The 19931-nt window shown below is 54.9% G+C and overlaps 2 protein-coding genes across 5 annotated transcripts in view; one reads left to right on the top strand and one right to left on the bottom strand.

Annotated features, from left to right (window-relative positions):
- The window catches only part of PNPLA7 (patatin like phospholipase domain containing 7), an 84608-nt gene extending 66218 nt beyond the window's left edge, over positions 1-18390 (bottom strand). For all 4 annotated transcript variants that reach the window (XR_001918899.1, XR_001918900.1, XM_018056207.1 and 1 more), the window contains exons 1-9: positions 17880-18390; positions 17034-17065; positions 15475-15546; positions 15232-15319; positions 14754-14833; positions 13369-13460; positions 12883-13023; positions 11456-11615; positions 9363-9449 (exon numbers count right to left, since the gene is read on the bottom strand). Coding sequence is in view for 2 of the 4 variants with exons in the window: in XM_018056207.1 (XP_017911696.1) it covers positions 9363-9449; positions 11456-11615; positions 12883-13023; positions 13369-13460; positions 14754-14833; positions 15232-15319; positions 15475-15546; positions 17034-17063 (750 nt within the window). In the remaining 2 variants the exon portion in view is untranslated. The remainder of the gene's footprint in view (positions 1-9362; positions 9450-11455; positions 11616-12882; positions 13024-13368; positions 13461-14753; positions 14834-15231; positions 15320-15474; positions 15547-17033; positions 17066-17879) is intronic.
- Positions 18613-19261, top strand: MRPL41 (mitochondrial ribosomal protein L41). The gene has a single exon (XM_005687389.3). The coding sequence runs from the start codon at positions 18720-18722 to the stop codon at positions 19125-19127; it is 408 nt and encodes a 135-aa protein (XP_005687446.3). The 5' UTR covers positions 18613-18719; the 3' UTR covers positions 19128-19261.

Below are 19931 nucleotides of genomic sequence, written 5' to 3'. Positions count from 1 at the left end.
GGACAAAACTCCAGACACACGGTGAACGAGCAGCACACGCCCCACAGCCCACGTGCACCGGCTGCGCGGCCAGGCCAGGCGTGGACTTCCCTCTCACACAGCTGGACTGCTGGTGACACGGCAGGCCCAGCCCCGAGAGACGGAAACAAATGAGCAGAGACGAGACACTCAGAGGAGCCAGAGGCGACACAGGGCGCAAAGGAGATCTCGTCTTACTTCATCCATAAAAAATACTGAGAGGAAAGAAAGCTCTCGAAATAAAAAATGTGACTGGAGAAGAGGGCGCCCTCCCACACTGCTGGTGGGAATGCAAGTGCGCAGCCACTATGGAGAACCGTACGGAGGTTCCTTAGAAAACTAAGAATAGAGCTGCCACGTGACCCAGCAATCCCACTCTTGGCCAAAGATCCGGAGATAACTCTGTTAGCAAAGATATACACACCCCAGTGCTCACAGCGGCACGGTGCACGACAGCCGAGACACGGGGAGCCTGGCTGTCCATCGGCAGATGAACGGCTACAGGAGACGCGGTGTGTGGCGTGCCCGCACACACACACACAGAATGTCACTCAGTCACAAGAAAACACAAAACACTGCCATTAGCAGCCACACAGCTGAACCAGAGACGATCATACTAGGTTCAGTGAGTCAGCGGGAGAGACAAGCACCGCACGGCATCACCTACACGTGGAACCAAACAATGCCACAGGCGGGCTCAGTCACAAACAGAAACAGACTCAGACACAGAGAACAGCTTACAGTTACCAAAGGGAAAAGGCGGAGGGCTAGGGCTAGGGGTTAACACATACATACTACTATATTTAAAATACCACAGAATGATTGCTTGTTTCCAAAGCAAACCATTCAACATCACAGTAATCCAAGTCTATACCCCAACCACTGATGCCAAAGAAGACCTTCTAGAACTAACACCAAAAAAAAAAAAAAGATTTCCTTTTCGTCATAGAGGACTGGAATGCAAAAGTAGGAAGTCAAGATATACCTGGAATAACAGGCAAGTTTGGCCTTTTGGAGTACAAAATGAAGCAGGGCAAAGGTTAATAAGTTTGATCAGGAGAACACACTGGTCATAACAAATCCTTTCCCAACAACCTAAGAGATGACCCTACACAGGGACATCACCAGATGGTCAAGACTGAAATCAGACTGATTACATTCTCTGCAGCTGAAGATGGAGAAGCTGTATACAGTCAGTCAGCAAAAACAAGACTGGGAGATGACTATGGCTCAGATCATGAGCTCCTTATTACAAAATCCAGGCTTAAACTGAAAAGAGTAGGGAAAATCATTAGCATTCAGGTATGATCTAAATCAAATCCCTATGACTATACAGTGGAGGTGACGAATAGATTCAAGGAGTTGGATCTGGCAGACTGAGTGCCTGAAGGACTATGGGGAGGTTCGTGAGATTGTCCATCCTAAAGGAGATCAGTCCTGGGTATTCACTGGAAGGACTGATGTTGAAGCCGAAACTCCACTACTTTGGCCACCTGATGCAAAGAGCTGACTCATTTAAAAAGACCCTGATGCTGGGAAAAATTGAGGGCAGGAGGAGAAGGGGACGACAGAGGGTGAGATGGTTGGATGGCATCACCAACTCAATGGACATGAGTTTGAGCAAGCTCTGGGAGTTGGTGATAAGACAGGGAGGCCTGGCGTGCCGCAGTCCACGGGGTCGCAAAGAGTAGGACACGACTGAGCGACCGAACTGAACTGAACAGGAGGCAGTGACCAAAACCATTCCAAATAAAAAGAAATGCAAGAAGGCAAAGTGGCTGTCTGAGGAGAGTATACAAACAGCTAAGAAAAGAAAAGAATCGAAAGGCAAGGGAGAAAGGGAAAGATGTACCCAACTGGAGGCAGAGTTCCAAAGAATAGTAAGGAGAGATAAGAAAGCCTTCCTCGGTGATCAATGCAAAGAAATAGAGGAAAACAATAGAATGGGAAACACTAGACATCTCTTCATGAAAATTAGAGATACCAGGAGAACATTTCACGCAAAGATGGGCACAATAAACGAGAGAGACAGTAGGGACCCAAAAGAAGCAGGAAAGATTACGAAAAGGTGGCACGAATACACAGAATAACTATAAAAAAAAAAAAAGAGCCTCAATGACCCAGGTGAACAGTGGCGTGGTCTCACCTAGAGCTGGACACCATGGAGTGTGAGGTCAAGTGGGCCTGAGGCAGCACCTCTATGAACAAAGCTGCTGGAGGTGATGGAACTCCAGCTGAGCTATTTCAAGTTCTAAAGGATGGTGCTGTGAAAGTGCTGCACTCAATACGCCAGCAAGTTTGGAAAACTCAACAGTGGCCACAGGACTGGAAAAGGTCAGTTTTCATTTCAATCCCAGAGAAGGGCAATGCCAAAGAATGCTCAAACCACCTTGCAGTTGAGCTCATTTCACATGCTAACAAAATTATGCTCAAAATTCTTCAAGCCAGGCTTCAGCAGTATATGAACTGAGAACTTCTAGACGTTCAAGCTGGGTTTCGAAGGCAGAGGAACCAGAGATTAAATTGCCAACATTCGCGGGATAATGGAGAAAGCAAGAAAGTTCCAGAAAAACATCTACTTCTTCTTCATTGACTATGCTAAGGCCTTTGACTGTGTGGATCACAACAAACTGTGGAAAATTCTTAGAGAGACGGTAATACCAGACCACCGTACCTGCCTCCTGAGAAACCTGTATGCAGGTCAAAAAGCAACAGTTAGAACCAAATATGGAACAATGGACTGGTTCCTAATTAGGACAGAAGTATCTCAAGGCTATACACTGTCACCCTGCTTATTTAACTTATATGTAGAGTACATCATTCAAAATGCTAGACTGCAAGAACCAAAAGCTGGATTCAGGATTTCTGGGAGAATTATCAATAACCTCAGATATGTAGATGATAGCACTCTTAACGACAGAAAGTAAAGAGATACTAAAGAGCCTCTTGATGAGAGTGAAAGAGGAGAGTGAAAAAGCTGGCTTAAAACCCAACACTCAAAAACCTAAGATCATGGCGTTTGGTTCCATCACTTCGCGGTAAACAGATGGGCGAAAAAGCGGAAGCAGTGGCAGATTTTATCTTCATGGCTCCAAAATCACTGTGGACAGTGACTACAGCCGTGAAGTTAAAAGACGCTTGCTCCGTGAAAGAAAGGCAGAGAGACATCACTTTGCCAACAAAAGCCCGTCCAGTCAAAGCTATGGTTCTCCAGCAGTCACGTATGAGTGCGACAGCTGAACCGTACAGATGGCTGAGCACCAAAAAATTGATGCTTTTGAATTGTGGTGCTGGAGAAGACTCTTGAGAGTCCCTTGGACTCCAGGGAGATCAAACCAGTCAATCCTAAAGAAAATCAACCCTGAATATTCACTGGAAGGACTGATGCTGAAGCTGAAGCTCCAATACTTTGGCCACATGATGCAAAGAGCCAACTCACTGGAAAAGACCCTAATGCTGGGAATGATTGAGGGCAAGAGGAGAAGGGGGAGGCAGAGGATGAAATGGTTGGATGGCATCACCGACTCAATGGACATGAATTTGAGCAAATTTCGGGAGATAGCAGAGGCTAGAGGTTCCTGGCGTGCTGCAGCTCATGGGATCACAAAGAATTGGACATGACTTAGCAACTGAACAACAACATATTTAAAATAGGTAACCAACAAGGACCTACTCTATAGCACAGAGAAGTACATTCAATACCCTGTAATAAACCATTACGGAAAAGAATCTGGAAAAAAAAATATATATATATGTATCGCTGAATCAGTTTGCTGTATATGTGAAATTAAAACAACACTATAAGTCAATTAGACTTCTATAATAAAAAATGATGACAGAAATTAAAATCTCAGTGGAAGATCTGGAAAGTAAAGGAAACAAAATCTCCTTAAAAGTACAACAGAAAGATGAAGGGAGTGCAGAATGAAGACAATTCCAGGCCTGTGAGGGTTCGAAACCCACCCTCCCTGCACACTCCTCAGGAAGCAACAGAGGGTCTGCTCCACCTGAACAGGCAGCTCAGCAGAGGAGGCGGGAGCCCTGCCCAGGAAGGAAGGAGCCCTGCCCGGGGCGGGGGCTGGGCCGAGTGCCCCAGAAGTTCACAGGGGACAGAGCCTGCGGACCCGGAGGTCGCTCCCCGACTCACGGACTCCTGGACAAGGGCAGCAGCGCACGCCACGCACAGAAAACTAAGCGACCGACAGTGAGGCAACTGTCAACTCCAGGGGAACGAAACAGAACTTCACCTCCAGGCTCCGCAGGCTCAGCTGCCAACCACGCCCACAGGTGCGACGAGAGGGGCAGGGCGGTGAGGCAGGCAGGACATTTCCTGCAGCGGGAAGTCAGAGCAAAATCGAGACAGAAGAGTCGTACAGCAGCAAGAGCCGCAGCTGAGCCCAGGGGACTCAAAGAGCTGGAGGCGGCCTTTCTTGGGAGAGGGTGGCGGAGCGGACAGCTGCACTTCACAAAACATCAGCAACATTGTTAGAATTTGTTCAGGTTATTTTGATAAGAACAAATAAAAAGAATTTTAAGTCACAAATACACATTTGGTGAGGGGAAAATGATGTCCTTCCAAATGAGCATTTAGCTCAGTACAGACGTGTTCTTTCCAAACACCCCCTCCCCGCTCTCTGACCCGGGGGCACTGTGCGGGCAGGACAGCAGCCCGCGGGGGCCCCGGGCCGAGGGGGCCCAGCACCTGGGAGACAGCAGGAGCCTGGCCCTGCTCTCAGCACACAGCCTGCGGAGCTGCCACAGAGGGTGCTCAGCCCAGAAGCCACAATGGGATCGGGATCAAGACCAAGAGGTAAGACATGAGCCTCCAGCACCCCTCTCTCATTCTTATCTAGGAGCCCCCCCCACATGACAGCCAGCCTGTCTAGACCTCCCAGGCCCACAGCACACCTCACAGACTCAGACACTCAAGCCCGAACCCCACAGAACCACCGTCCTATGGCCCAACGGGCACACCCGGGTGCCCTCTCCCAGCACAAGGTTCCAGGCAGGGGCTGCCCCCAGGCAGGAAGCAGGCAGGTTTGCTCAGAGTGGGTGGGGTTCCTCTCAGCCCTGGCCAAGCATGTGCTAAAGGCAGGTCAGGTCCTGGGAGCAGACGGAGACCCGGGTCCCACGCACGTCTCCCCCCCGGCCCCAAACAGCTCAACGCATGTGTACGGGTTTGACGGGCAGGCTGAGCACAGCGGACACCCCTGGAGCCTCCATCTGGAGCCTGTCACCCTCACCATGCATAGCTTAGGGCTGGGCCAGCATCACACAAGCCCCGAGATTCCCAGGCCTGCACAGAAGCAGCCCTGCCACGGTTCTGCTGAACTGCCCCAGAGACCCCTCTGTGCAGTGTCTGGGGAAACTGAAGTACAGGTTGCCTGAGTACACAGCTAAAAAGAAGAGCAAAAGATGTAACTTCCAAGGATAAGATTAAAATCAAACACACCTTTCCAGTGGCACAGGTGCACGCATCTATCCAAGCAGCCGCATACGCTGCGGTTTGCTTGCTGTAAGTAGGCTTTGACCAGAAGATTAAACACGCAACTCCAGTTAGCTGGGAGGAAATGGGGCACACGGAGCTGAGCCTTTGCAGCCAGTGACAGAGATAAACTAATTCTTCTATTCTATTTTTGAGCATGTTTGAAATATTCCATGATGCAAAGTTTAAAAATGATAAGCTAACATGAGATGCTATTTTTTTAACCTGTTGGAGTAGTGTACGGAAAGAGCAAATCCGCCAGGATGGCGGTGGTCCGGCCTCCCAGCCCAGGGCCTCTCGCTCTCACGCCACGCTCTGTGACGTGGTCATGTAGCAGCTAAGACCGCTGACAGCACCGCGCATGTGTGTCATGATGCACCCACTTGGCCACCGGCCGCTTCTGTCCTGTAAACATATATAAGCTCCACCTGGAAAGCCCCTGTGGCTGCAGTAATGCTACATTATGTCTCATCTCACACGCTAGTAATGCTCAAAACTCTCCAAGCCAGGCTTCAGCAATACGTGAACCGTGAACTTCCAGATGTTCAAGCTGGATTTAGAAAAGGCAGAGGAACCAGAGATCAAATTACCAATATCTGCTGGATCATCGAAAATGCAAGAGAGTTCCAGAAAAACACCTATTTCTGCTTTATTGACTATGCCAAAGTCTTTGACTGTGTGGATCACAATAAACTGGAAAATTCTGAAAGAGATGGGAATACCCGACCACCTGACCTGCCTCTTGAGAAATCTGTATGCAGGCCAGGAAGCAACAGTTAGAACTGGACATGGAACAACAGACTGGTTTCAAATAGGAAAGGGAGTATGTCAAGGCTGTATATTGTCACTCTGCTTATTTAACTTATATGCAGAGTACATCATGAGAAACGCTGGGCTGGAAGAAGTACAAGCTGGAATCAAGATTGCCGGGAGAAATATCAATAACCTCAGACAGGCAGATACCACCACCCTTAGGGCAGAAAGTGAAGAACTAAACAGCCTCTTGATGAAAGTGAAAGAGGAGAGTGACAAAGTTGGCTTAAAGCTCAACATTTAGAAAACGAAGATCATGGCATCTGGTCCCATCACTTCACAGCAAATAGATGGGGAAACAGTGGAAACAGCGGCTGACTTTATTTTTCTGGGCTCCAAAATCACTGCAGATGGTGACTGCAGCCATGAAATTAAAAGACGCTTACTCCTTGGAAGAAAAGTTATGACCAACCTAGACAGCATATTAAAAAGCAGAAGACATTACTTTGTCAACAAAGGTCCATCTAGTCAAGGCTATGGTTTTTCCAATGGTCATGTATGGATGCGAGAGTTGGACTACAAAAAAAGCTGAGTGCTGAAGAATTGATGTTTTTGAACTGTGGTGTCGGAGAAGACTCTTGAAGAGTCCCTTGGACTGTGAGGAGATCCAACCAGTCCATTCTGGGTGTTCATTGTAAGGACTGATGTTGAAGGTGAAACTCCAGTATTTTGGCCACCTGATGCAAAGAGCTGACTCATGTGAAAAGACCCTGATTCTGGGAAAGACTGAGAGCAGGAGAAGGGGACGACAGAGGATGAGATGGCTGGATGGCATCACCGACTCAATGGACATGAGTTTGGGTGGACTCCAGGAGTTGGTGATGGGCAGGGAGGCCTGGTGTGCTGCAGTCCATGGGGTTGCAAAGAGCTGGACACAACTGAGAGACTGAACTGAACTGAGCGTGGCCTTGCCCACCAGAGTAAGACCCAGTTTTACCCACAACCAATCCCTCCCACCAGGAAGCTTTCACAAGCCTCTTAACCTCATCCATCAGAGATAAGACAGAATGAAAGCCACAATCACAGAAGAGGTGGTGACGATGAGCAATATGAGACCACGGGCCCCTGCGTGTCAGCAAGGCCCGGTGTGCAGCAGACAGTGAAGCGTGAGCAGCCTGTGGCCCGGCGGGGGCGTCGTCAGGGGCGCCCAGTGTGACTGAGTTCACGATGCATCAACCATGCACTCAGGCCGAGGTGCTGGACTTGGGGACGCAGCTTTAGCAGAAGCAAGGGGAACCCTTGGCAGCATGGCTTTTGCGACCCTGGGACACAGGGGTGGATGGTATCATTTGTTCCGGGGATGAAATAGAACAGTTGGCATCTATAACCCCTCGCCCCTCATTGAGACAAAGGGTGTAGAACTTTTGAGACTCAGGTCCCTGCTTGTTAGCAAGGCCACCCGTGCAACTGAGAGTGGACAGCAGTCTAAGTGCCCACAGCAAGACACACGGGCGGCTCAGAAGATTATATGGCACCCGAGGGTGTTCCTTCAGATGCCCTTTTCTGCTTTGAACAGGGCTCAAATCATCGTGCCCACCCAAAGAGCCCAAGCACAGACTGGAGGCCCCATGCAGAGCTTGCAATCCACTGGCCACCAGCTAGTGTACAGAGAGCACTGGTCCTGGCCGACGCTGGCGCCGAGCGCAGCCTTACTCACGGCAAGCTGGAGCAGTCTCTTGGTCCCAGTGCACACACTGATGGCTTGGTGGCCAAATGATGTATATTTAGGGCAGCAGACTGTCAAGGCCGTGTCCTGCGCTATAGATTCAGAACAATGTGCTGTAAAGGCTGCGTCCTCAGATTTACAGAAGTGTAATCATGAGGGTGGACTGTGAGCGCCACAGAAACCTCCTTCTTGAAGGGGATGGCCTGGCGCCTGTGGGGGTTTTACAAGTAATGTGAGGTCCAGGTTGTATCCTGGGTGACAAGCGCTGTTTCCTGCTGCAGCCCCTACTACTGTTGCCAAACATAAACCCAAGAGTCAGTGTCATTCACCACAGGAACGCTGCAGAAGACGACTGTGCACAGACTACGAGGTGAGAAACCCTGAAGAGGCAGAATGTAAGGAAAGATCCGATTCGCCAGGACGGCGGGGCTCAGGCTCTCTCATGCCCAGGGCCTCTCACTCCCGCCCCACGGTTTGTCAGGGCACGGCTGTGCTGCGGCTGAGATCGCTTACAGCACTGCGCAGGCACGTCACGAGGCACCCACCTGGCCACAGGCCACTTCTGTCCTGTAAACATACATAAGCTCCCCCTGAAAAGCCCTTGAGGCAGCATTAAGGCCACATCACGTCCGTGTTGCGGTGCGATATGGCTGGGCCCCTGGGGCAACCGTGAGAAGAGGGAGCACAGTGTGTCTGCTGCCACGCCTTCTACGCCGGTCAAGAGGGAACGCACAGGCCAGCAGCTCCTCCTCACATCTTCTTCCAGCTTCCCCGCTTGCACCTTGCCCACCCCGGGTCCAGCAAACCGTGGGACACAGCGAGGCAACCAGCAAGCACCAGCTGTGAGACGCTCACTGGGGGGGAGGCGCCCTCTCGGGCCTGGCGCTCCGGTGTCTGTGGCTGGAGGCAGCGCCCTTGGATCCAGTGAGTCTCCTAAGGATCTGCCCTACAGACTGGCCTTCAAACTCGGGAAACAGTGTCCACACAAGGCCGTTCATGGCTCCGACGAAGAGCACAAGAGCTGAAGAAATCACTGACGGACACGTGTTAGCACAGAAGATCCAGAAAGGGCCTCTCCTGGGAAGGGGCCTTAGGGCCTGAAGACAGGAGACATCGCCTTCATCCTGTGGCGCTTTATGCCTGTGACGCCTGGAGCCCGAGCACATGCTGCTCAGGCCAAAAACTGACCACGTAAGAGACACCAAAGCCCACAAGCCCACACCGAGCCCCCTCAGACCCTTAGTCAGAGCCGCTCCCAGGCTGCTCCAGGCACGGCCCCGCCCACTGGGGGGACCCTCCCGTCACTGGAGAGCTGGCCTGGGCGCCGAGGGACCCGCCGTCTAGTGAGTGCGGGCAGACCCGGGGAGAGGAGACACTCACGGTGATGACGTCCAGGATGCTGAGGAGGCTGTGGACGCTGTCTCCAGCCAGAACCTCTTTGACCGTCACCTCAGTGCCGTCCTGCGCCTGGGAAGCAGAGGAGAGCCACCCATGGCAGGGCCAGGCCGGCCAGGCAAGCCGCCACCCACCACCGGTCGTGCAGGGCAGAGGCTGCACCCTGTCGAAGTGCGGAACGAGAGCAGGAAGACGAGGGTGACTAAGAGGAACAGGGAGGCCCAGCCTGGCCTTCAGCCTTGTGTCTTGTCAGCACCAGGACGATCTGCCTGAGAGAGCTGGCGGGCTAACTAAAAGGCTGTGGGGAAAAACGCAGTTATTCCCAGTATAAATGATGGCATTTTGACATATTTTTTCCCACTGGATTAAAGGAGAAAGGAAACCAGGCAATGCTGGTGATTTAGGATAGGAACTTCATCTCAGGGTGACCCAGAAAAATACCTTTGAACTTGTTCAAACCTGGCACAGGTCACAGTCCAGGAGCCCTTCCATCTGGGCCAAAGGCTCTGGCCCTCTTGGGAAGGCCTGCCAGGCAGATGACATGGAGGCCCCCCCTGCCACCAGAGGAAACTGGATGAAAGCATGTCCTTTCTGATTATCCCCCCAGGTCACTCACAGACAAAGCTACACATGAGACCTGTACCCCGACAACACTGTGATCTAAAAGCTGGAAGGACATGCAGGAGCCGTCCTGGGTCAGGTCCACCCAGGGCCCAACAGGTGGGAAGTTCACGTGGCCAGGGATGGGGACAACCCCATGCAGTCCAGGGTTCACTGTCTATGGTGGGAAGCCTGGGTCACTTACCACCAGGCAAATAAACCAAGTACCCAGGAGTCTTGGTCCAAAGATCCCCCCTCATCCGGCAACTGTGATTTAAGCACATAATTCAACAGAGGCAGGCAGCAAGGAGTTAGCTTCCAGCTGAATTAATACCTTAATTATTTTCTTACAGTTGAAATTATTTATAGCCTGAAACCTGAAAATAAGACAAGCATGCAGCTGATCTTCCAGATCAGTGCCCACCCACTGAGGGGCCCTCAGGCAGTGGGAGTGATGTGAGCCACCATGCAGCCCCTGCGTCCCAGAGGCTGACATGCCGCGTCAAGGGCAGCTGTGGTCCAATGTGTCTTCCTCCGAACAACTCAAGCTTGAGATTTTGCACTCCGAAGGCCCTCAGCTTGGCCCTCCGCATTTCTCTCCGAGGTGCTCTGGCCCACAAAGCCAGCCTCACCACCCAGTGGGGAAGGCGTGAAGGAATCTGCAGAAGACAGCTGTGCAGACTGGAGCTGCAGAGGCCTTCAGTCTGCCCAGAGGCACTCCTGAGAATAACCCGGATGCTCCATTGGATTTTGCACCAGAAAAAAACTAGAAAGAACAGAAGCAACCGTAGAAAACTACCTGGAAGGGCAAAGAGCAACAGCTCCGCTTCCAGCCTGAAGACAGAGGAGGGGCTGCCCAGCCCCACTGTGGACAGGCGCAGAGGCTCACAGCGCCGCCACGGGGAGCACGTGGAGCAGCAGCTGCTCACACAACACAGGATCGAAAGCCAGCTGCAAAGCGCCATGTTCACGGCCGCACTACTCCACCTTCACACTTCAAAACTCCGCCAGCATCCTGGAGCTCACTCGGGAATGCTCAGCAGAAAGGCGGGGGGACGGCTTCATGACAAACTTTGCACTCCTAGTTGGAGTGTTTAGGGACCAACTTTGAATGGACCAATGGTTCAACTCAACGACAACCACTATAGGCTCTGCCACCTCAGAATATGGAAGAAGTTTTTGATGAACTCAGGACTGGCAAAATCCCCAAAGGTGGGCCAAGGAGTGGACACTTCTCATGTGAGCCAGCTGAAGGCCTTACCTCTTTGAACCACCCAAAGGACCTGGTTTTGCTGTGCAAGCTGGCCTTTAACTTTATTCAACTGTATATATTTTGCTGGAGAAATAACATATGACTCTCCTATCTACATAAAACACGTTTTGCACTAACTTTTCAATGGAAAACTTGAGAAATGTTCAAGAGGGCAGACCACTGAGTGCCCACACAGCAGCGCCCCCGCCCCGCCAAGGGCGCTCACCGAGTCCTGGACGCGGACCTCCAGCCGCCCATCCTGCACCACATAGATGCTGTTGTCCAGCTCCCCCGGCCGGAAGATGTACTCGCCTTCCAGAAGCTGCACAAAGACCATGTGTTTGCAAAGTTCCAGGAATAGCGGCTTCTCAAAGTGACCCAGGACCCTACAGAAAACAGAACACATGGGACACCTTCAGGAAGAGGGGGAGGGACAGAGGCCACTGTCCCTGCTGGCCAGACCACAGGGAGAGCTCCCAAGGGCCACAGAGCCTGCAGCACTAGCGCCTGGTCGCCAGCAGGGCAGGAGCCCGCGGTCTAGGGATCGCCATCAGCTGCTCTCCCAGGAGCTCAGAGAACTCTTAGGCAGGTCTGTAACCAAGCGCAGTTAGTGAAGAGCTGCAAAGAGGAGCTGGGGCTTCCAGGGAGAGACAGGGAGCCAGACTTTCAATCTTCCATCTGGCCACTCACTTCCCACACTCGCTCTGCATCGTCCTGAAGGAAGAGACTCTGAGAGGCAGACGCACATGGGAAAGAACCGGCGAGGAGGCTCTGCTCACCACCAGGGGGGCAGTGACAGCCGGAGGACAGACGCTTTGCCGAGCGACGAAAGGGGTCATCACATGCGAGGCCGCTCCGGCTGCTCCACGTGTGAACACCTGCTTTATGCTCTCTAGACAGAACATCCTGTTTGTGGCTGATCAAACACACACTGTGCATCCGCTTTAATTACTGAAGGGCACACTGCTGACGCTGAAGCTGGAACTCCAACACTTCGGCTCCCTGATGCGAGGAACTGACTCCCTGGAAAAGACCCTGATGCTGGGAAAGATTGAGGGCAAGAGAAGGGGACGACAGAGGATGAGATGGTTGGATGGCATCACTGACTCAACGGACCTGAGTTTGAGCAAGCTCCGGGAGTTGGTGACGGACAGGCATGCTGCAGTCCATGGGGACGCGACTGAGCGACTGATCTGAACTGAACACTTGGCAGAAGTAAAGAACGCCCAGGCTAAAAGTCAGGGCTCAGTGTCTCCCACCCTGGGCCATCAATCCTGGTGCTGCTTTCACGACGAGACTCCCTTCCCAGGTGCCGATGCCACACTGACTCGCCGTGCGTGTGCGGACCTGGTTTTGATTTCTTTCTGATACCCTGAAGGAATGCATCCTTACTGGTTTAACATTCTTCATTCAGACAAGATATAAAACTGTGCTGAAAACCATGCTTCTCTGGAGAAGCTCCTCAGAGCTGTCTGAGAGGCTGTCTTCCAGGTTACAGTCCTCAGTTTGGCTCAAATAAAACTCTTTACTGTTCCTGTTACAGGCTGTTTACTGACTTTTTTTTGTCGACACAACCATCAGTGGCCGCAGGGAAAGGACACCTCGGAAGCCAGGCAAGCACACAGAAAGCCTCCAGGCCCACCTCTCTCTTACCGGACATTTTTCAGCATGTACAGAACTTCTGACGGCAGGTGAGAATTCTTCACATCAAACTCTGTGAGGTCAGCCTCCAGCAGGGAGGGCGGGGGCTCCTTTGGCTGCAAGGTAGGATATTCCTTCTTGAACCGCAGGATCCTACAAAGCAAAGAGGCACACACCTGGAGCAGAGGCCCAAAGGGGTTCAAAAGCAGACAGCAAGGACCTTCCCTGGTGGTCCAATGGTTAGGAATCTACCTTGCAATGCAGGGGACGCGGGTTTGACCCCAGGCTGGGGAACTAAGATCCCACATGGCACAGAGCAACAAAGCCTGAGTGCCACGACCAAGACCTGATGCAGCCAGATTAAGCTATTACATATTTTTAAAATTAAAAAATAAAGCAGAGAGCATTTAGGCTGTGAGCCCCATAGCAGGGAAGCCACAGACAGCCCACTGGGGAGGGCAGCTGGGACCTGACTGGTCTGAAGGGCATTCCCAGTACCTCTTGGCCAAAGACAGCACCTTGGTCCTCTTCCTCACCCGCTGCCGGGGGGCAGCTGTGTTCCCCACAAGTGTGTGGGGAAGTGTGGTCACCTGCAGAATGAAAGGGGGCGGCTAAGTCCGGACTCTGAGACCTGTGGGATCCAGTTCCCAGTCTCAGGGTCGGTTCCAGCCCTCAGGACGTGGCCCCTGCAGGCCTGACACCAGCATTCTGGCCTGGCCCCATCTGCTCGCCTGCCCGGGACACAGGGAACCTCCTTGGCGCTGCTGACAGGGAGCACACAGGGCCACGCCCCCAGACAGCTGGTGCCCCGAGAGCTCCGACATCCTCGGCCCCACGTCCCTCTCCTGGAAGGCCGGCGCCCTCCTCCTCACACCCGTCACGCTGGTACACGCAGCCCCAGCGCCTGCACGCCCTCCCGGCCTGGACAGCTCTTTGTCCCCCTCACAGTCCAGGCCCACCAGACCGCCGCAAACAGCGCTGCCAAGGAGTACAAAGGGCCTGGCTCCTACCCAGGCGTCAGCCGACCCCCTTGGGCAGCTCCCAAGCCGTGTCTGCCCCGAGGTGCTGGCCGCGGTTGTCGGTGTCGCCACCGTGACTCCTCCTTGCCCCCAAGGGGTTCCGGCCCCACCAGACCACGTTCCTGTCTTCCTTAGACCAAATCCAGCTTGCCACCACAGAGTCCCCAGTGGGGTCATCTGTGGACAGCCCCAGGTCCAGCCACACACGAGTGCCTTGAGACCTGCTCGCAGGTCATTCCGTGTGGCCCCACACGAGACTGCAGCAGCCTGCACACCACGTCCCAGGGCCGTGCCCGGCAGACACGGCAGCCTGAACCAACCTCCCTCTCACAGCACTTGACCCTGAAGAGAAGGAGCCACCCAGGGACACCCATGACTCCTCGTCTGACAGTTCAAGTTCTTCTACAAAGAACACACACTAACTGTGTATCTAGAGAAAAGTAACAAACAAAATATTTTTACACGTCAGCAAATGTTTCAAGCATGCTTTTGTGGCACAGTAAGCCTCTGGGAGCCTGCTGAGCCCTTTGTCCTCAGTGCGTGGGAGGGGACGGGGCCACCAGCAAAGGCTGCTCATCCCCAAGACGGCCGTGGCACTGGCAAGTGGGGCCTGGGAGCTTCCGCCTTGCAGGGCCCGGCCCCAAGTCATGGGAGGCCCACCAAGCTACATCGGAGCCAGGACCTTCCGTTCGACCCACTTGGGGATGCTCCTGGGAGGGGCTTCTGCCCTCCTTCCTGGCTCATTTCCTCTCTGGGTGCTGTGCCCGCCCCAGACCTTCCCCAAGCCCCGGGGCCCCGCGTGGCCCTAGGCACAGTCTGAAGCCGACCCCTCTGAGGGAGGAGGGGGCCCGCAGCGTGAGTTACCTTCCTCATGATCTTCCTGCCGTAGAACATCACCTTGTCTCTCTTCCGGAACCTGTACTGAGGACTGGGCTGCACCTGTCCTGCAAGGGGCGCCAAGGGGCTGCCTGAGCACAGGTGGGCCAGCACAGGTGCACACTGAGCTCGTCCTGCCCACACTGTGCCACACAGCATCTTGTTCTGGGCTGTGACACAACCAGGCAGAGGAAGCGGGACTTCATCTCTTCTTGCAAATGAGTCGAGAGAGGTCAGGACAGTTAAATTCCATGGGTCTCAAATGAGAGCCGAGAGAGGTCAGGACAGTTAAATTCCATGGGTCTGACGAGCTGTTGACAGGCCGGCAGTTTTCAACAAAAGCCACTATGCCTTGAGAGCTATTTGTGGGAGCTTAAAACATGGGGAAAGTCATCTGAACCTACCACCCTCTCAAGCCCTCTTCTCCCTCCCCCACTGGAGCCACAGCCTCATGCAAGATACTCACGGAATTGGCTAACCCTTCTGTACACAAAAAAGATGGTGGTGCCGATGAGGGCCAGGGCCAGGAAGACTCCAATCACAATCCCCAGCAGCTGGGCGAGGTCATAGAGAGCGCACCCATCAGCAAGGCACCAAGACCCCCCAACCCCAAACACAGGCTGGACACAAAGGGCCCCGGGCGGCCAAGGCTGAAGGGGGCCACAGATGCTGAGGCCCGCCCATCACCCGGGAGCAGTGAGGTGGTTACCATGGTGGACTGGGAATGCTGCTCCATCAGCTCCAGACCCCAGGACCATAGGGCGGCCAGATGGAAGCCCACCTGCGGGAGAAGCCTGCAGTCAGGAAGGGCCAGGACAGGCACAGCCCCGGCTTCTCAGGGAGCAAGAACAGAGCTGTGGGTCAAGGAAAACTCTGGCAGCCCTGGAGACCTCCACAATGAAGCGGACCTTCAGGAGGCAGGGGCCCGGGTCCCGCTCTGCTCTGGAGAAGGGCTACCCGCCCCCAGGACGGCTGGGCAGGGCCAGCAGCTGCGCTGCACTGACTGCAAATGTGCCGGGCATCTGAGCCCTCCATTCTCAGCCTCCCCGCTCCTCGGGATGCAAGTCCAGAGGAGCAAACCTGGCTGGCGGGGGCGTGCAAAGGCCTCCTCTCCAGTGCCCGCACATCACAAGCAGGACCTCATGCTGCTGGCCCAAGGGCGGATGCGCGCCCACACAGCAGCAGTGCTGAGAAACCCTAACGAGCCAGCTGGATCTTGAGAACATTAAATCCAGCACAGAACAGCAAAGGGCTCCCAGGGAGGGAGTTAACAAGGAGATTCAGAAGCCAGACCCCAGGAGAAAGACAGGGATGCAAGAGAGAACAGTGAGTGTGGAACGGTGAGTGGGCAGACGGCCTGGATCTCCTATACAGGGATGCTGGCAGGTTCCCTGCAAAGACAAGAAACCAGTCAAACAAGCAACTACGCTCCACTCCTCCCGGTACTCACATCCTTCCAAGCAGTCAGGAACAGGATGGATTGAGGGAGGGGGGCGGTGTGTGTGTGAATTCTGTCAAGCTTTTACACAAGTGCCAAGGACTAAAGCAGCTTGCCTGATCCTTCAGAGCCAGGATCACAGACAGTGCTGATGCCAGAAAACCCGAGGAGATCAATGCACTCAGAAAAGTGTTTCAAAAGCAGAATGTTACATCAAGACAGAACAAGGAAGTGATCCAAAGACTCAACCCCCTGAACTTGGCTCAGAAAGCAGAGGAAGCAGTGGGAGCTTCTGCCTCAGAGTGAGGTGCCCAGGCCCTCCTGGCCCAGGCTGTGTGCTTGGCGAGAGACCACCTCCACTGGGTGGCAGACAAGCACCCTCCTCGTAAGTGCGTCCGCTGAGTTCAGCCACCCCCGGAGGCGGGGGGAGGGGAGGAGCCAGGGGGACAGTCCAGAGAGTGACCCAGACCTATTCATACAGCCGCTAGTGGCTGACGTCCCCGACTTGTCAGCTTTTCACTGCTGTTTTAATGCATCTAATTTTCTGGTTTAGGAATAAAAGTCTTTGTGATGTGGCTACAGATGTTCCCCGGGAAAAAGGCCCTACCTCAAAGCAAGCAGGCTTCCTAAAAGGAAGCAGGAACTGACAAGTGTGACCTTGAGGAACAGAGGGAGGGGTTCAGTCCTGACAGGGGAAGAGAGGCCCGCACGCCGCTCCCGCAGGCAGCCGACTTCAAGGAGCTGCCGCAGGGCAGCTTTCTCCTTGTCCAGAAGCGGCCACACTGGGAATTTTCAGGCTGACTCTTCACTGGACTCCTCAGGTTCTGTACCTCTGGGCCAGTGTCCTCCTCTTGCTCCATGGCTAAAAAGTGAAACAAAAGCAGACTGGTTCCAAGGAGGGCACAGGTTGTCCCACCTCAGGCTCACGTGCCATGCGGTGCCTCCCAGCCCGTCCCTGAATGCCTGTCCACGTTAAGTTACCTGTCTATCGACAGGAAAACTCTGGCGAAGCACTGTGCCCTCCATGGGGAAAACAAAAGGAGCAAGCAAAGGGAGCCACCTGCCGCTGTAAGCAGCCCTGGCGTGGCTGCCCGAGGAGCCAGGAACTGCAGCCAAGCCCCGGGCTCCTCTCCCGGTCAAAGACAAGTGCGGGCATCTGGGCAAAGGCCTAGTGCAGCCGGGAGTTCCAGGCCCATGGCGAGGAGGCCGAGGCTGGGGAGGGGTAGGGCTGTGTGGCCGCCGCAGGCTGTGCGCCAGACCCTCCCTAGTGGGCTGGGCACAGGGTTTTCCACCCAGTGTGGTGGGCCCTGGAGGTGGGTGTGCTGGTCCCGGCTGCGGTGAACTTGAGGAGCAGCCCTGCACACCTGACCTCTCTGCCAGGAGGAGGAGCCATGTCTAGGGCCTTCACCCTGTGGCTCCCAGCTCTCTTAGAAGGGCCACAGCAAGGGAGGGTTTATCTCTTCCAAAATCCCACCCAGACAAGTCAGGGAGCAGAAGGCAGGTGCAGAGTCACCTGCATTTGCTCACTGGTCTGTGCCCTGTGGGAAACTTTTTTTTCAGACGTCTTTTCAAGGACCAGCAGCTCCTAGACCCCAGCTCTACCGCCCAGCCCTGCCCAGTCCCATCTCCCGGTGCCCACCAGGCTCAAGGGGGACAAAAGCTCAAGCCCCCAGCACCTGCCACACGACGGAAGCGCCTTCAGCTGCTCCGCTTGCTCCACAGCGTGGGGCCAGAGGGAAGCTGGTCAAGTCCAGGAGAACTGGGGAGCCGGGGGCAGCGGGGCTGAAGGCAGGGAGCGGAGGGAGGGCGTGGTTAAGGGAGGGCGCAGGGTTGGAGGGTAGGGGGTAAGGGGCCGTCCGGTTGAAGGCTCTCAGGTTGGGGGGGCGTCTGGTGGAGGGGGCACTCGGTTTAGGGGTGTCGGGTTGAGGAGCACCCGGGCTGGGGGCATCGGGTTTAGGGGCGTCCAGCTGAGGGGCGTCGGGGTTGGGAGGCGTCGAGTTAAGCGGGGGTCGAGATGACGGACGTCGGGCTGGGGGCGCCGGCGGCCCTGGGGGGCAGTGTCGTCGCGGCGCGGGCTGGGGGAGACGATGGCTACCTCTCCTCACAGACTCAGACCCCTAAGCCGGCAACTTCGCGGCGCTAGGCGGCGACCCACCGGCACCGCGCGCTCCCGTCCCGCCTCCCCGAAGCCCCGCCCCCAACGTCCGCGCTCCCGATATCCACCTCCCGTCGTCCGGCGCCGCCTCGAAGCCCCGCCCCCGACGGCCGCGCTCCTGGCGCCCCACCCCCGACCAGGGATCTCCCCGCGCATTGGCCGGGCCACCGCCGGTCCCGCCCCCTCCCAGGGCCGAGGCTGCACATTCGACACGGCGCAGCCAATCGGAGTCGCTCTTCCTGCGGCGCGGGGGCCGGGGGGGCCGGAAGCTGCCGAAGGCGCCGGAAGCGCAGCGCGGCGGGGCCGGAATCCGAGGCGGCTGGAACCGGCAGCGGCGTGGTGGCTGTGCGCAGGCCTCGCCATGGGCCTCCTGAGCGGGGCGGCTCGCGCCCTGGTGCGGGGCGCCGACCGTATGAGCAAGTGGACCAGCAAGCGGGGCCCGCGCACCTTCTACAAGAGCCGCGGTGCCAAGGGCGTCGGCTTCCACGGTCGCGGCGGCAGGTTCGTGCTGGTCAAGGAAATGGTCCCGGAGCTGGTGGTGCCCGAGCTGGCCGGCTTCAAGCTCAAGCCCTACGTGAACTACCGCGCCCCGGAGGGCACAGACGTCCCCCTGACGGCCAGGCAGCTCTTTCTGGAGACGGCGGCGCCGGCTATCGAGAAGGACTTTAGGGCCGGGACTTTCGACCCCGAGCACCTAGAACGGTACGGCTTTGAGCCCACGCAGGAAGGCAAGCTCTTCCAGCTGTATCCCAAGAACTTCCCGCGCTAGGCGTGGTCGGCGGCCGCGCCGGATGTGCCTGCGACCGAGGACTTGGACCCTCTTTCGCCCAGCCTAGTTCCGGGGTGGCGGGTGGAGAGGCGGTTCCCTCGTTTTCGCTTCTATTAAAGACCTTGCCTACCGTATCGTGTTGGTTTGGGCATCTGGCCACTGTGTAAAGGAAGCACGCCACGTGTGAGGTTAAGGCGTGGAGACCTCGGCGGCGTTCTCAGGTTCCAGCCAAACCGGAACCCCTACCGCGAGGGAAGTAGGCCAGAACCTGTGGCTCAGCTTGCAGGAGGGAGATCGTTCACAAGGCAGATCCAGCCACGGGACAGCGCTAGGTCATTCACCCCGAGCTCACCCCAGGGAACAACCAATGAGCACATTTATGGGTGCCAAAGCAGTTGATTTTGGTGAACCTCCCCGCCTTGGGGCAAACCTAAAGATAAGGCCACACGGGAAGTTGCTGCCAAACTGCTATTTCCCTAATAATCTATAGCCTCTCTCTGTATGTTCTGTTTCAGCGCATAATTCCTCAGATCTTAATTCTGTTGATCCTTAAGTGAAATATCCTAAAACAAACTGGAGGAGGGTTCAACATTAATACATTCTAACCTGTGCTGACAGTTCTATCAGGAAATAACAGAAGCTTGTGTTTTCTGATTCAGAACACCTACCTATCCTATCAGTGGGTGCTGTGGAGTTGACAGATTCCACAGTGGCCTGGAGTTACACATCTGCTCCTCGGGAGAGAGGAGGAATGGCCTGTGGGAGGCAGATGAGTCCCAAGCCCAGGACTTCTGGAGTTAAGCT

Source organism: Capra hircus, chromosome 11, assembly GCF_001704415.2.
Source record: "Capra hircus breed San Clemente chromosome 11, ASM170441v1, whole genome shotgun sequence".
NCBI lineage: Eukaryota > Metazoa > Chordata > Mammalia > Artiodactyla > Bovidae > Capra > Capra hircus.
This window is presented reverse-complemented; position numbering and strand designations above follow the sequence as displayed.